The 13,555-nt window shown below is 52.1% G+C and overlaps 1 protein-coding gene across 1 annotated transcript; it reads right to left on the bottom strand.

The window, feature by feature from the left end:
• Positions 1 to 238: 238 nt before the first annotated feature.
• On the bottom strand, positions 239 to 11,944 carry DNAJC16 (DnaJ heat shock protein family (Hsp40) member C16). The gene is made up of 14 exons (XM_048326125.1): positions 11,751 to 11,944; positions 10,412 to 10,478; positions 9,209 to 9,539; positions 8,778 to 8,962; positions 7,527 to 7,631; positions 6,777 to 6,935; positions 6,292 to 6,422; positions 5,875 to 6,058; positions 5,519 to 5,701; positions 5,222 to 5,298; positions 4,902 to 4,982; positions 4,717 to 4,815; positions 4,106 to 4,276; positions 239 to 3,696 (listed from the first exon to the last, which is right to left on the bottom strand). The coding sequence occupies exons 1-14, from the start codon at positions 11,909 to 11,911 to the stop codon at positions 3,300 to 3,302; spliced, it is 2,331 nt and encodes a 776-aa protein (XP_048182082.1). The 5' UTR covers positions 11,912 to 11,944; the 3' UTR covers positions 239 to 3,299.
• Positions 11,945 to 13,555: the final 1,611 nt, after the last annotated feature.

Raw genomic sequence — 13,555 nt, 5'->3', positions numbered from 1 at the left:
TGTCACTGATAAAAGGTTTGTCCCATTAGAATGTGGCAGCAGGACAATGAATGCAGAAGAAAGGAGGGCATGAAGGGGGCCTGGGCCTCCTGCTGAGAGTAGGGACATACTTGACTAGATTTCCTGCTGATGGAATAACCAGGAGTTTCCTATGGCAGGAGCAGTTTAATGCTCCTGATATTTCTGAGAGGACATGGAGGCGAGGTTAGTTTGTGCATGGAGACACAGAGCCACCTCGTCACACATTAAAATAGTTTATTTTGGTTGCGTAATCGTCTTAAAACAAAATGACATCAGTGCCTGTTCACAAATACAAAAACAAAACAAAACAAAAACCAAACCAAACAAAAAAAACCCAAAAATAAAAAAGACAAGTTTGCCAAATAAGTTAATTCCCCCCCTCCCAGTATCAAAAGTGCAAAATAGGTACCTAGTTTTCAGTCCTACTTGTCAGGCTGCGCTCGTGTCCTGGCTCCTGCTTGCTGTGGGTGAAGGGCAGAGACAGGGAGGAGTTTGGGAACAACCTCCACTCTGGGGCCTGTATCCCTTCGCCTCAGCTGCGAGCACTGTGCCATCGCTCAGATCCCACTAGGAAAGTGCACTAGGACCGAATTTCCTCAATCTTTGGATTATGAACCACCACGCACAGAACAGAATCGCAAATGTTCAGAAAATGATGGGGGGTGACGGCTCACGGCTGCTGGGAGAGGGCAGATCCTGGGATAAGCAGCTCTGACCGCGGTCTCAAGACAGAAAACACCCGGAGTGCCACGCTGGCACTACAGCCAACTAACCCAGGGGTCAGAGCAGCTTGGCTTTTGCTTCAATCCAGGCAAAAGCTTCCATAAAAATCCAGGAGCTGTGCTCCCATCCAGCTGCAGCCGGCATGGGTGGACTGATGCAAGCACTCCCTCAGCTCAACTCCAGCTGAAAGGGGAGGCTACCTGTGCTAAAAAGAAAATAAACCCAAGGATTCTGGCAGCATGCAGCACACACAAGGGATGTGAAGGCCATAAAGCCTTCTCCCCTTCCTCAGGGCAGGGCTGAATTCCCTCGCTATAGCATAAATAGGCACTTTTTATCATGAGTCGAGGGTTTTCTCCCTGTTTCTGCCCAGCTGAAGAGGCAGCAGAGACACAGAGAGCATTCTTCTACTTTTGCAAATGTGTAAGACATTATGTGGAGCCTTCTGCTGGGCTAAAACCTATTCCAGCCACATCCTGCACGGCAAGCTGTGGGAAAAGTGCAGGAATGCTGTGGTGATTGCTCCAGCCAGGTGGAAATAAAGTCCAGATGCATCAGGCTGGTGTTTCATTCCCCCTCTGCTCTCTGTCAGCGCTGCCTGTGCGCCTTCACAGGAGCTTCACAGGAGCTCCTGGGCAGGAAGAAGACCTCACCTTCCTTCCTTCCCTCTACTTTAGTGCCTCATTCTGTAGCCCAGAATCAACTGGGCTGGAATTAATTAACCTCACGGTTTGTTTACCTGGTCGGTTTGTAGCATCGCAGCCTTTATTTGAAGCATGTTTTACAGGGGTCTGAGGTACCTGCGGGGGTTGGAGCATGCCAGGCTGCTCCCAGGATGGGGAAATGTGGTGAGGCAAGGCTTTGGGAGCAACTAGAGCATGTAGGGAGTGCAATGACTGGAGCATTCCCGGCTTCTGTGCGGGATCAGCAGCTAGCTCAGGGGTTATTCCTACTGACTGGCTGCTCTGCTGAGATGGTAACTAAGGTGGCAAGGGCTGAGTCTGCCATTAACACCATGTGCTCGCTGAGTGCTCTGTGTTCCAAGCCCTGTGGCGAAGGCCACTGGCCCCCATCCCTGTGCTTTGGCAGTGCTGGAGTCTGATGGTGCTGCGGGGCTCCAGATCCATGGAAGGCGCCAGTGTCAGCCCCGGAACAGCAAAAAGGAAGAACAAACCTCACAGGATTTCAGTCCTGGGCACAAAGAGAAGCCCTGCTGCCTCACTTGGTCACTCGAGGAGCGTTCAGCAGCCATGAGGCTGCTGCTTGTCCTGCCTCTGCCTTACCCAGGGCCACCCTTTCCCTGTGGTGCTGGAAGTGGCCGTTGGGGCACCGCTACAGCAAAGCATTATCCAAACCCTGGGCTGTGCAGCTGTTCTAACCTCACACACCCCCACTGCTTCCAAAAGACAAAAGAAATACCCAAGCAAACAAACGCAAAGCCACGGGAGCAGCCTGAGCATGGAGAAATGGAGGTGTGGGGCAAGAAGGAAACGGGTGAGAGGCTGAAACCCAACATCTCAATCCCCCGACTAAACCAAAGGAGCTTCACACGCACGCAACGGTCTGATGATACAGCACTTCTGGGGCAACATTTCAAGAATACAATCGTTGAAGGATGAGGTTCCTCGATACAAAGGAAGGTTGGTTTGTACTACAGCTGGAAGGGTGTTTGCAAGGAGCCCCAGTGACTCCCTGGCAGCTACGTATTTTTACACTTCTACTGGCTCATAGCAGCTCACGCCTACAATCTGAGGACGCGGGTAAAGTTATGGCTCTAGGATACATTGTCTAAAATCGACAGAAGCAGAAAAGGCATCTGAAAAATCAACGTGACATTTAAATGGCTCAACACTTGGACAGTATTTTACGGCCGTGCCCTTTCCCTTCCCGTTATGGTTCAGCCGGTGAAGCTGCAGGTGGAACCATGACACGAGGAGCATCAAACATGCAGATCGCCCACGAGCCCGCAACACGGGGGAGTCCCAGCTAAGGTTTGCTACAAGAGAGGTGGTCCTGACCGGATTCTGCATCACTTACCATGGGGAAAGCTGAGAGAGTACGACTGCCTGGTGAGAGGAGGCCTTTCAGAAGGGCAGGGCCTGGAGGAGGGTCTGCAGGGTCTTGCCAGAGTTACACCATGCACCATGGGCTAAGCACACGGGGACGGGGAGGGAGAACCGTGACCCGGCCTGCGTCACCGGCCGCGGCTGGTCCGGACCCAGGGAAGTCACGGCTTTCTTCAACCGAGGTAAAACAAGAGATGGGACGGGGGCGACTCGGGAAGCAGATGTGGCAGGACGAGAAGGGCAAAACAGACTTCTTGGCTCTTCGGTTGCACGGCGTCCAAACGCACGGCGGGGCGGTGGAGGGCACATGGGTGCACTTGGCTGCGCTCCTGGGCTCTGGACGCGGGAGGTGTGTTCTAGGTGCCGGCCCCAGGAGAGTTCATCTAAAACCTAAGGTCCATTCATCACGCTTGTTTGAGTATTCCTGGAAAGAGCTGTCCCTTGTCATCTTCATAAAAAGTTTGTCCTTTAGAACCTCTGTAAAATCCCTCAGTCTAGCGCTGGCCACGAGGGGATATAGAACCTCTGTAAGGAACCCTCTAGAAGGCGTTCCATCCAAAAGGACAATTTGTGTAATTTGTTTTTAATGGATCTAGATCCTGGGCTGCAGGAGGGTTTCCCTCTGGCTTCCGTGTGTTGTAAAGCATCGTAATCCTCGCACAATCCCAGGGTTCCCCCCTCGTCCCCTGATCTGTGAGGCTTAAAGAGGCAGAAGTACTTCTTGTGGCCGTTCAGAGCCAGAACATAGCCCGTGTAGTCACGCTCGAGGAAATGCTTGTCATACTGGTTTGGGATGGGGGCCGCATCCTGCGCAAACTCCAGCAGATACTCCAGCCACTCTCGGTGCTTGTCCAGGCTGAGGAAGGAGAAGTGAAGAGAGCTGCTCCTGGGGGAAGAGCAGAGAAGGCAGTGGGATTAGCACATGTCCTGAGCCCGGCTGGATTCCTGCTGGGCAGGTAAGGAATTGTCAACAAGGTCGGGGCAGTGCTGTGTTCCTGCAGCTCCTTTTTCAGCTCAGTGCATGCAGCACTGTCATGCTTTCTATTTGTCAAAACACAGGTACAGCCAAAGTGGCACCAGCACCTGACTCCTCTGGCCACCATCACCAAATCTGGCTGGGAACAGCCTCTCGGTTTTTGGTAGCTCATTGCCACTGATGAGGGCAGAGGCCGCTTCGCTCGCCAGAAGCGTTCATTCCTGGCAATGGAGTTCATCCCGCTCCTCATGTGTCAGCAGAGCAGCATCATACAAGTGGTTAACACAGCAACAGAAACCCAGGAGAGGGCCCAGCCTACCCTGTGAACGTGTAGACTTCCAGGGCGAACTTCTGGAGCAGGGGGGTTTTGGTGGAGTTGGACAGGATCAAGACGACGTTCATATGCCCCGGCCTCAGGCGCACCAGGTTACTGGTGTAGTTGATGTCCGTTAGCTCAGTCACCTCAACAAAGCCCTTTTTGGGAATCCTGCTGCAACAAAAAGACCAGTGAAAGGGAAGCAAGGGACTGGGAGCAACTGAGGATGGAGAAACTGTGAGTGTGTTCACCAGCCTGTTACGCCGAGCCATCGCTGTGCCCTGTAGCCAAAGCCAGTGTAACTGGTGCAATGGCTTGGTTTGCATCTCCCTCAACGAGTGGGTCAGACCTTTACCCATCCCCTGAGGATGCTGTCTTGGGCAAACTTGGTGGGAGTTGTTTAATAAGCAGATTAGTGTCCCCCTGTCCTTGCTGCCTGGGTCCTGGCTGTGCACTGGTCCTCCTGCCTTGCTGTGCCTGTTCTGCCCCACACAACAACTGCACTCTGTCTGTGCAGCTTCAGCACTTCTCTGCTTGCCACTAATCCTCCCTGCACAGGTACTCTCTGAGCAATGCTTCTGCAGAGAACATTGTGGAGAAGTTAGAGAGGGAACCTGTTACTCTCTTTGCTGAAGCTCGCGTCGTTCTTCTCCATCTTTGCAGCGGTTTCTTCTTTCCCCGAGGGTGGAGAGTCCCTTGTATCACTCGAATCACTGCAGAAGAAGGTGATTTTGTGTGTGTTTAAGGCCTTGGGTTGGACTGAGGAGCTATCCCTGAGGGCATTTTGGTGTGCACTCACCTGAAAGCCTGAACAATAACGGTGCCAAAGAGAATGAAGAGCGCGGAGAAGAGCAAGGACAGGAGTGGCATCATTTCTCGCCTGAGGGGAAGATGTGCAAGCAGCAGTCAGGTCTGGGAGTTCACATTATCTGCCTCAATTTCAGTTCCTGCCTACCTCAGATAACACTGCGTGCCTTCCCCAGAAACTCAGCCTGTTTCTTGGGTCATAAAGACCATCAAGTTTTTGAGTGCTGTCCAAAAGGAGGCTAAAATTGCATCTGATTTAAAATAAGGTGACAGGGAAGCAGTGAAAACCAACAATGGATGCCCAGTCCGTACCAGTTACTGTGAAACAAACTGTCCCAGCAGTCTGAGATGTAGTCCAGCGTGGAGTAGAACCATCGGACAAGGAACATCTGCTCGAAAAGAATGAAAAGCAAAAAACAAATGACAAAACTGCTATAAAGAGCCCCAACAGGTTCAGAGCACGCCACGAGCGTCCTTCCATAAGCAAGAAATCTTCTAAGAGCCTTGCCTTGGTATTTTAAAAGATAAATAATGCCTTTGAACAACCTTAATGGGACTGTCCACAAAGGTAACACAGATGTCAGGCATCTGGAAAGGCTGTGCACTTACAGGAGCGAGCTCATCATTCAGGTCTGCCACGACGGTCTCCCATGAAAGAAGGCCGGGGTCTGTCCTCAGCTGGTCCAGGAGATCCAGGAGGATGAAATTGTCCTCTTTGCTGCCCTGCCAGGCCTCCTCCAAGGCTTTGTAGGCAATTTTCCCCGCATTATTGCGTCTCTCCAGAATGACCACCTGGATGAGCCAAGAGCATGGCAGATGTCAGAGAGGAAGGGGCTTTTTTATTTTCTAGACAGATGATTCATTTCAAACCACTGCCCAGAATTAGGTGTCAGATCAAGGTACAGCATCAATTAAATGACAGGCTAAAAGAAGAAGGGATTAAAAACATAAAAGGAAACCCTCACAGCTGATCTTCCACGATACTTCTCCTCATCCATCAGCAAGGCCTCTGCAAATTCCGGCTGCCGATCGCTGTAGATGTGCACAAACCTCAGAGTGTCTTTTGTGTTGGCCACAGCAAAAGTCAAAAAGGCCTCATAAGCCTCAGCAAACTTCTCTCCTTCCCCGGTAAGCAAGACCACGCAGTGCCTGGGTGACACAACAAGATGGGGGATTAAGAGCCAGTCTGGAGGTGAGAGAGAATAACCAACCCCTTTCCTCTTGCCAGAACAATCCTGATGAGCCAGAAACCTCTCTGACAGTGTGGATATTGGGCATGATCCAATGCAGTCATTGCTCTTTTCCCTCAGAATCAAACCAAAAGTGACTCTAGGAGCAGCCCCAGAGCCTTGGGAAACAAAAGAGGAGGATGTGTCACTTACTTCCGCTGACGGTGAGACTTCTTCACAGGACACAGCTCCTGGAACAGCCTCTGGTTGGTGAGTCTGGCCACCATGAGGAACTTATTCTGGGAAAGGAAGTCATCAATGAGCTGCTTCTTCATTTCTCGTGCCTGGCAAGGACAAAGAGAGCAGAAGTCAGAACTGAGCAGGAAGAGGAGGGGAAAGCTGTTGGATGCTCCTGGGGAAGGCTGCCAGCCCTTGTGGTCCTCCGTGCAATCACCCAAGATGCTCAGAGGCCCCAAGACTGGGAAGTTACATGTGTCCCCCCTCCCCAACAGGTTAGAGTCCCCCAAGCTTCTCTTTTTCTAACACTCGCTCTCCTTCTCCTCCAAAGCCTGAGTTTAAGCTGAGAACAAACACTCTTCTTTCAAACTGCACCACTGACCAACCTCTCATTGCCAGCTTGGTCAGAAAAGCTCCGTGCTCATTTTCCCTAAGCTCTTGGAGAGGGCTCTGAGCGATACCTGCACAACATCAGCGGGCCGGTCGATGTGCTCCTTGAAGATCATCATGGTGGGAGTGTAGACATTGATGTTGTACTGGCTGGACAACTCCTCGGTGCCTCGGAGTCCGACGTACACGTACCCAAAGGACAGGTAATCTCGGTAGGCAAAGGCCGTCAGCTGGGAGGGAGGAAATCCCCAGCACGTGTTTATGTTACAGAGTGAGCATCTTCTCCCCTGAGTGCCTGTGGTGTACTCTGCTCCAAGAACACATCTCGCTGTTTGAATGCCATTGGATGTGCTGTGAGAGGTACAAGCCCTTCCTCTCCCTCACTGAACCACATTCTGTGTCCTCTTAGTCATTGTGCCGGGAGCCTCAACAAATCAACAGCTTTATTTACAGCCTGATGTGTTGTAGGGTAGCAGGGGCTTCTTAGGAAATGGGCTTTTCAGTAACCCAAATTAGATACGCCACAAACATCTGTCTTTCCCAACAAAGGCTGTACACCTGTGTCACTGCTACCTCTGAAACACACCTGCACCTTCACACCCATGAAGGGTAACTGTGTCAGGACAAAGAAACAGACTCCTAACAAAGGTGGTCACCTGGCTGTGCCATTTCCAACCAGCACAAATCACCTGCCTCTCCTAGAACCAGTCAGTGGTGTCTGGAGGCATCAGTCCACCTCTGCTCACAGCAGGGGTGTGTTTTCTTTTGGAACATCTGGATTTATAAGCAAGTCAAAAACGCAGTGAGAGAAGTGACATTACCTTGTATAACAAGGGCACAACTGGCATGTGATCGAACAGCAGCACGTGGGGCTTGTTGTCCTTCTTCCAGTCGGACAGAAAGTGGATGTAGTTTTTATCTGTAATCTTTAGATAGAACCGGAATGTTATTTTAACCTCTGAGCTGTCAGACACCGGCAACGCTCTGCAATGAGGTGTCTGAACAAGGACTGAGCCTGAAAGGGCTGTCGCAGTGTTGAAGGAAGTAGACTGTGGGCTGGTCTTTCCACCAGGTATTCCTGATTAATGAATGAATTAAAACCAACACTCGACCTCCCTCAGCCCTCTTAGTTATTGCAGCCTCTGTCGATGCCATTCCAAGTCAATGCCAATGGCACTGTTCTTCTCCTGTTTGTTGGGACCATATTCTTTATACATAAAGTGGGAAGCCAAGGGTTAAAAGGCACCTGTGAGCTCCATTAAACCTGCTCTGTTTCAGGTGTAATACCTCTCAGAAAGGACATAAATGGTTGCATTTACTGTAGAATGGAAACAGACCCTGTTTTTGGGGAGAGGAGTCAAATAACTCCAATACCCAGAGGACGAGTCAAGAGCCTGTTGGGGAAAGTGACCCCTGGTGAAGATCCCAAGGGAAAATGAGGTGAGGTGAGGTGAACAAGGCAAAAGCAGAGGCCAGGCAGGTGAGAGTGCTGTGGGAGCTGACCCAGCACCATTGCACTGAAAGTGGCGGTGGGCATTTCAGGACTCTGCCAAAAATCACCAGAAGGCTGAAATACAGGAATATTTTATCAGTTAGGAGGTTTATTTATGACTGTGAAAGGGCTCATGTTGCCAGCTCCAGTTTCAAAGGTCTGAAAGAAAACTGGACAAAACAAACTGGACTCTGTGTCAGTGAGTTTTGGCAGACATGACCTATGAGGCAGTGAGTGGTCCCTAATCTGCTGGATGAAATGCTGAGAAAGGAGGAGGGAAGTGAAACCCAGCAGGTTCCTGTCCTAGGGATAGCTTGGGTAGAGTCCTGCCAGCTGTGGGTGTCACAGCTGGGGGCAGCTGGCACTAGAATTACTGGTGTGACCACGTGGTAGCAGGATCAGCCCTTTTCAAGGAGAAGTGTGGGGTGGGAACGCTTCTGACAGCTCCAGGGTTTGGAGCTTTGTGACACAGATCAGCTTGGAGCCCGAATTAAACAGATTAGCAACCAAAACAGCCAAGGAGAGAGGGATCTCCAGGCAGAGAGGAGAAGCAGCATCTGACACCCCTGCTAGAACCTACCTTTTCAACAAGATTCCCTGGCAGAAGGTTCTCCACGAACTGCCGCAGGTTTTCCCGAACGACAGCGTTGTGGAAGAAGGTTATTTTCCCGTTAATGAGCCCCAGCAGGGTCGGAGTGCTGTGGGCACCCAGATGATGGGCGAGGCGCCGTTCGTACCCCGCGTGAACAACGCCGATTCCTGCTCCTGGAAAAGGAGAGCACCGGGTTCACCTGAAAGATCCCCAGCAAGCCAAATGCACAGTGGAAAACTGACAACCTGCTCCTTTGCCCAGCACCCTACTTTGGAGTTAGGAATGTTTGGGAAACCATTAGCATAAATCCCTGAGGAAATCCACAGGGTTTAAACTGGGTCACACAAACCTGAAGGCAACCACTGCAGCCTCACTGGGCGAGGGAGACACACACCCAACCTCAACAACCTCATCCTTACCCAGCGCCTCCAATTCCTGAGCAACTTCCTTCCACACAGGCTCGATGTGGATGCAGCTGAAGCACCAGTCTGAGGTGATTTTAATGAGGTAAGGTTTCTTGAAACTATCCGGCACGATTTCATTGATGTAGTGGGAAAAGTGGAGCAAATACTTCTCGTCGGAGGTGTCGCGCTTCTCCGAATTGAAAGGGAAATGGAAGAAGGACTCATCAAAATAGAAGCCGTCATGGAAGCGGTGGAACTGGCGATGATGCTGCTGAGCAAAGCCCTGGCTTTCCCCGGCATCTCCGTAGCGATCAAAGTTTGCCCTCTTTTCCTCGTTGGAGAGAATCTGGAAAGCAAATGATGGAAAAATGATTGCCTGAAACCATGAGGGGGAACTGCCCTGACTGTAATCCCTTAGTACACAACGTAAGGAACGTGCAGCCTTTGCTGCATGTCAGAGGGATAAATATTTTGGAAGAAGGAAGCATCACATCCCTCTAGGGTCACTGTGGTAAATAAGGGTAAAAAACCCCTCAAAGTCCAAAGAAAAGGAGCCCCTAAATCCAGACTGCTGTACCCTCTTCTGTCACCAACAGCTCCTTGGGTCTAAACATCCTGTGCTCTGAGCACAAATGATCTTTTCTGGAGTGGCTTTTGCTGGTCTCTCTTTGAATCTGGAGCGTTCAGAAAGTGCCAAAAGTTTCGCTGAGCAGCCAGAAAGCCCTGCAGAGAAACTGCATTTTTTAACAGGGAAATAAGGTTTTATTTTGATTTCCATGGGCTTGGCTGCCACAAACTGGGGCAACCAATTTCCAGAACAACAGGCAAATAACTACTGCTAAGAATAGTTTGAAGTGACCAAAGCCCTGTGATCATTAACGTTGCTTACATCACCCCAAAATGCTTTTATGTATGTGTGACACAGTCAAGATGCTGCCCAGCTGGGCAGGGCTTGGGGAATACCCGCTCCTTCCTCCTTGAGGCTTTTTAGCAAAACCAGGGCAGACCCATAGCAAAGTATTTGCAGCAGAAACCATGCTGGTGACTCCAGTGGCTTTGTCAACAAAGCTGAGCAAACTTTTTGGGTGGGTCATGTCCACCTCCACAGGGCCAAGCTCCTTTCCCACACAGAAACACACAGGAAAAGCAAAAAGCCACGTATAAAATAACATCGCTTAATGTTAACAATAGCAGGAGTTTGCAGGAAGCATGTGTTACCTCATAGGCCTTGCTGATCTGGATGAATTTGTCCTCTGCTCCTGGGTCCTTGTTTTTGTCAGGGTGCCTAAGGGGCAGAACCAGAGGAAAAGGGGTCAGTGGGGGGCATGGGGAGCTGTCGGCCTCTGTTTTGAGGTGAGGAGGACATGGGCAGTGAGGGCGTGCAGTGACATCCCTGAGGCTGAGATCAGATTTATACCCAGCACGCGCTGTCTCTGCCCAAACCCCATCCCAAAATGCAGCGCTGGGATGTGTGCTGTGTGCCCGTGGGCCCGTCCCTCTGTCTGCCCCATCCCCAGCTCCAGACACGGAGCGAGTCTGCTTCACAGCAATGCCTCCCTTGGCTGCTGCCCTACATAACTACCGGGTTCTTCCTTAAATCACCTCCTGCCATGGCCTCGGGGATGTCTCACACAGAACAACGTGGGCTCTAAAAGCTCCAGGTAATTTTACTCATTTTATTTCTATGCCTTAAGCCTGCCCCTCGCCACACAACACCTGCATGAGGGGCGTGACATTTGCGCATCCAACACATTTCCCTTCCACAGCACAGGGACTGAACTGCCCTTGGACATCGAGGTATCAAGCTGAGATTCAACCCTCGTGTATTAGAAGTTCCCAGGTAGAAGTTTTTCTCCCCACAGCCAGACTCCAAGAGAACTTTTCCCCCTCGTCACTTGACTCTGGGAGAACTTTTTCCCTTTGTAGCCAGACTCCAGCAGAACTTTTCCCCCCACAGCCAGACCCTGGGAGAACATTTCTCGCTGTAGCCTGATTCTGGGAGAACTTTTTCCCTTTGTAGCCAGACTCCAGCAGAACTTTTCCCCCCACAGCCAGACTCTGGGAGAACATTTCTCGCTGTAGCCTGATTCTGGGAGAACTTTTTCCCTCTGTAACCAGACTCCGGAAGAACTTTTTTCCTGTAGCCAGACTCTGGGAGAATTTTCCCCCTACAGACACACTCCAGGAGAACTTTTCCCTCCGTAGCCAGATTCCAGGAGAACCTTCCCCCCATAGGCAGACTCTGGGAGAACTCTCCCACCCCAGCCAGATCGTGGGAGAACTTTTCCCCCTGTAGCCTGATTCTGGAGAACTTTCTCCCCGCGTAAGCAGACTCTGAGCGAACTTCTCCCCCCCGCAGCCAGACTCCCGAGGGCTTTACAGCACGGATCGCTGGCACGGAGCATCTACGTGTTTCAGGCTGACTCCCGGCCTGCGAGGAAGCACAGCCAGGCGAGGCGCCTCCTGCCACCACGGCCGCGGGGCCGGCCGCTGTCACCGAACCGGCGCCGGGACCCGCTCCCGGGGCCGGGCGGAGGGGTGGAAGGGCAGCACGTACCATTCCCGGGCGAGCCGCTTGTAGGCCTTCTTGATGTCGGCCTGGCTGGAGCTCCGGCCGACCCCCAGCACGCGGTACGGGTCGAATTCCCCCAGCGCGGCCGCTCCCAGCGCCGGCAGCAGCAGGAGGAGCAGGAGGCGCCCGGCCCGGCCCGGCTCCATGGCGCGGCGCGGCCCGCGGGCGGACGGAGCGGACGGGCCGCCCTCCCGCACCGAGCGCCGCCGCTTCCGGCGCGCCCGCCCGCCGTCCCCATGGAGACCGAGCCCTTCCGGGAAAGCGGGGCTGCCGCGGGAGGGTGCTCGGAGGTGAGGCCCTGCCGGAGGGTTCGTGCCGGCCCAGAAGCTGTGGCGCTGCCGTGGGTTGGGTTCGGAATGGGAATGGTGGCAGCCGGGAGCGCCAGCCGTGTCCTGAGGGGCATCGGGCCAGGGAGGGGATTGTCCCGCTCTGTGCTGGGGCGGTCTCACCCGGGGTACTGAGGGTGGGTTTGGGCACCGCAATGTAAGAAAGCTATTAAGGTGGTAGAAAGCGTCCAGAGGAGGGCAGTGAAGTTGGTGAACGGCCTTGAGGGGAAGAGGAGCGGCTGAGGGCACTTGTTCTGTTCAGCCTGGAGGAGACTGAGGGGAGACTCATCCCAGTTAAAACTTCCTCATGAGGGGAAAAGGAGAGACAGGCACTGATCTCTGCCCTGGTGACAGTGACAGGACCCGAGGGAATGGCCTGAAGTTGTATCGGGGGGTTTAGGTTGGATGTTAGGAAAAGGTTCTTCCTCCAGAGGGTGGTCAGGCACTGAACAGGCTCCTCAGGGCAGTGGTCACAGCACTGAGTCTGTGTGAATTCAAGGAGCACTTGGACAACACTTTTGGGCACATGATGTGACTCTTGGGGTGTCCTGTCCAGGACCGGGACTTGGACTCGACGATCCCTGTGGATCCCTTCCAACTCAGCACGTTCTGTGATTCTGTTTTGGTTTTTTGCTAAGTCGTGTTTATCCAAAGTCAAGGACATTTTGCTTGTCTCGTGCTCTGACAGTGAGGAGGTTCACAAAGGAAACTGGGAGGGAGCACAGATGAGACAGGTGACCCGAACTGGCCAGAGGGATATTCCACACCACAGAATGCCCAGTGTATAAACTGGGGGGAGTTACTGGGAGGGAGCTGATCTGGGTTCAGGAAGGGGGTCTGACATCAGTCAGTGGGTGGTGAGCAAACTGCATCGTGCATCACTTGTTTTCCTCTTTATTATTGTTGTTATTGTTATTGTTGTTGTTATAATCTACATTACTACTGTATTTTACTTTATTTTCAATCATTAAACTGTTATTTTTTTCAACATACAAGTTTTACCTTGATTCTCCTTCCCATTCCACTGGGGTGGGAGGGGAAGAGAAGGGGGGAGTTGAGCAAGCTGCGTGGTGCTGAATTTCCAGCTCAGCTGAAACCCACAAGAGTTGGCTTAGGGAATATGGGTTGGACGAATGGGTGATGAGGAGGATCAAGGGCTGCCTGGATGGCAGAGCTCAGAGAGCCATGATCCAGTTGGAGGTCTGCATTCAGTGGCTTGCTCAAAGATGAATACTGGGTCCAGTCTTACTCAACGTGTTTATCAACAGCCTGGACAGAGCTATGGAATGTACCCTCAGCAGGTTTGGTGATGATATGGAACTGGGGAAGTGGCTGATCCACCTGAAGTTTGGGGGACTGGGTGACATGCCTGGGGGAGTGGCTCATCCACCTTGAAGGCTGTGCTGCCATTCAGCAGGACTTTGAGAGGCTGGAGAATTGGGCAGAGAGAAACCTAATGAAGCT

The sequence above is a fragment of the Corvus hawaiiensis genome, chromosome 22 (assembly GCF_020740725.1).
Source record: "Corvus hawaiiensis isolate bCorHaw1 chromosome 22, bCorHaw1.pri.cur, whole genome shotgun sequence".
NCBI lineage: Eukaryota > Metazoa > Chordata > Aves > Passeriformes > Corvidae > Corvus > Corvus hawaiiensis.
Note: the sequence above shows the minus strand (reverse complement) of the source record. Positions and strands in the feature narration are given on the sequence as shown.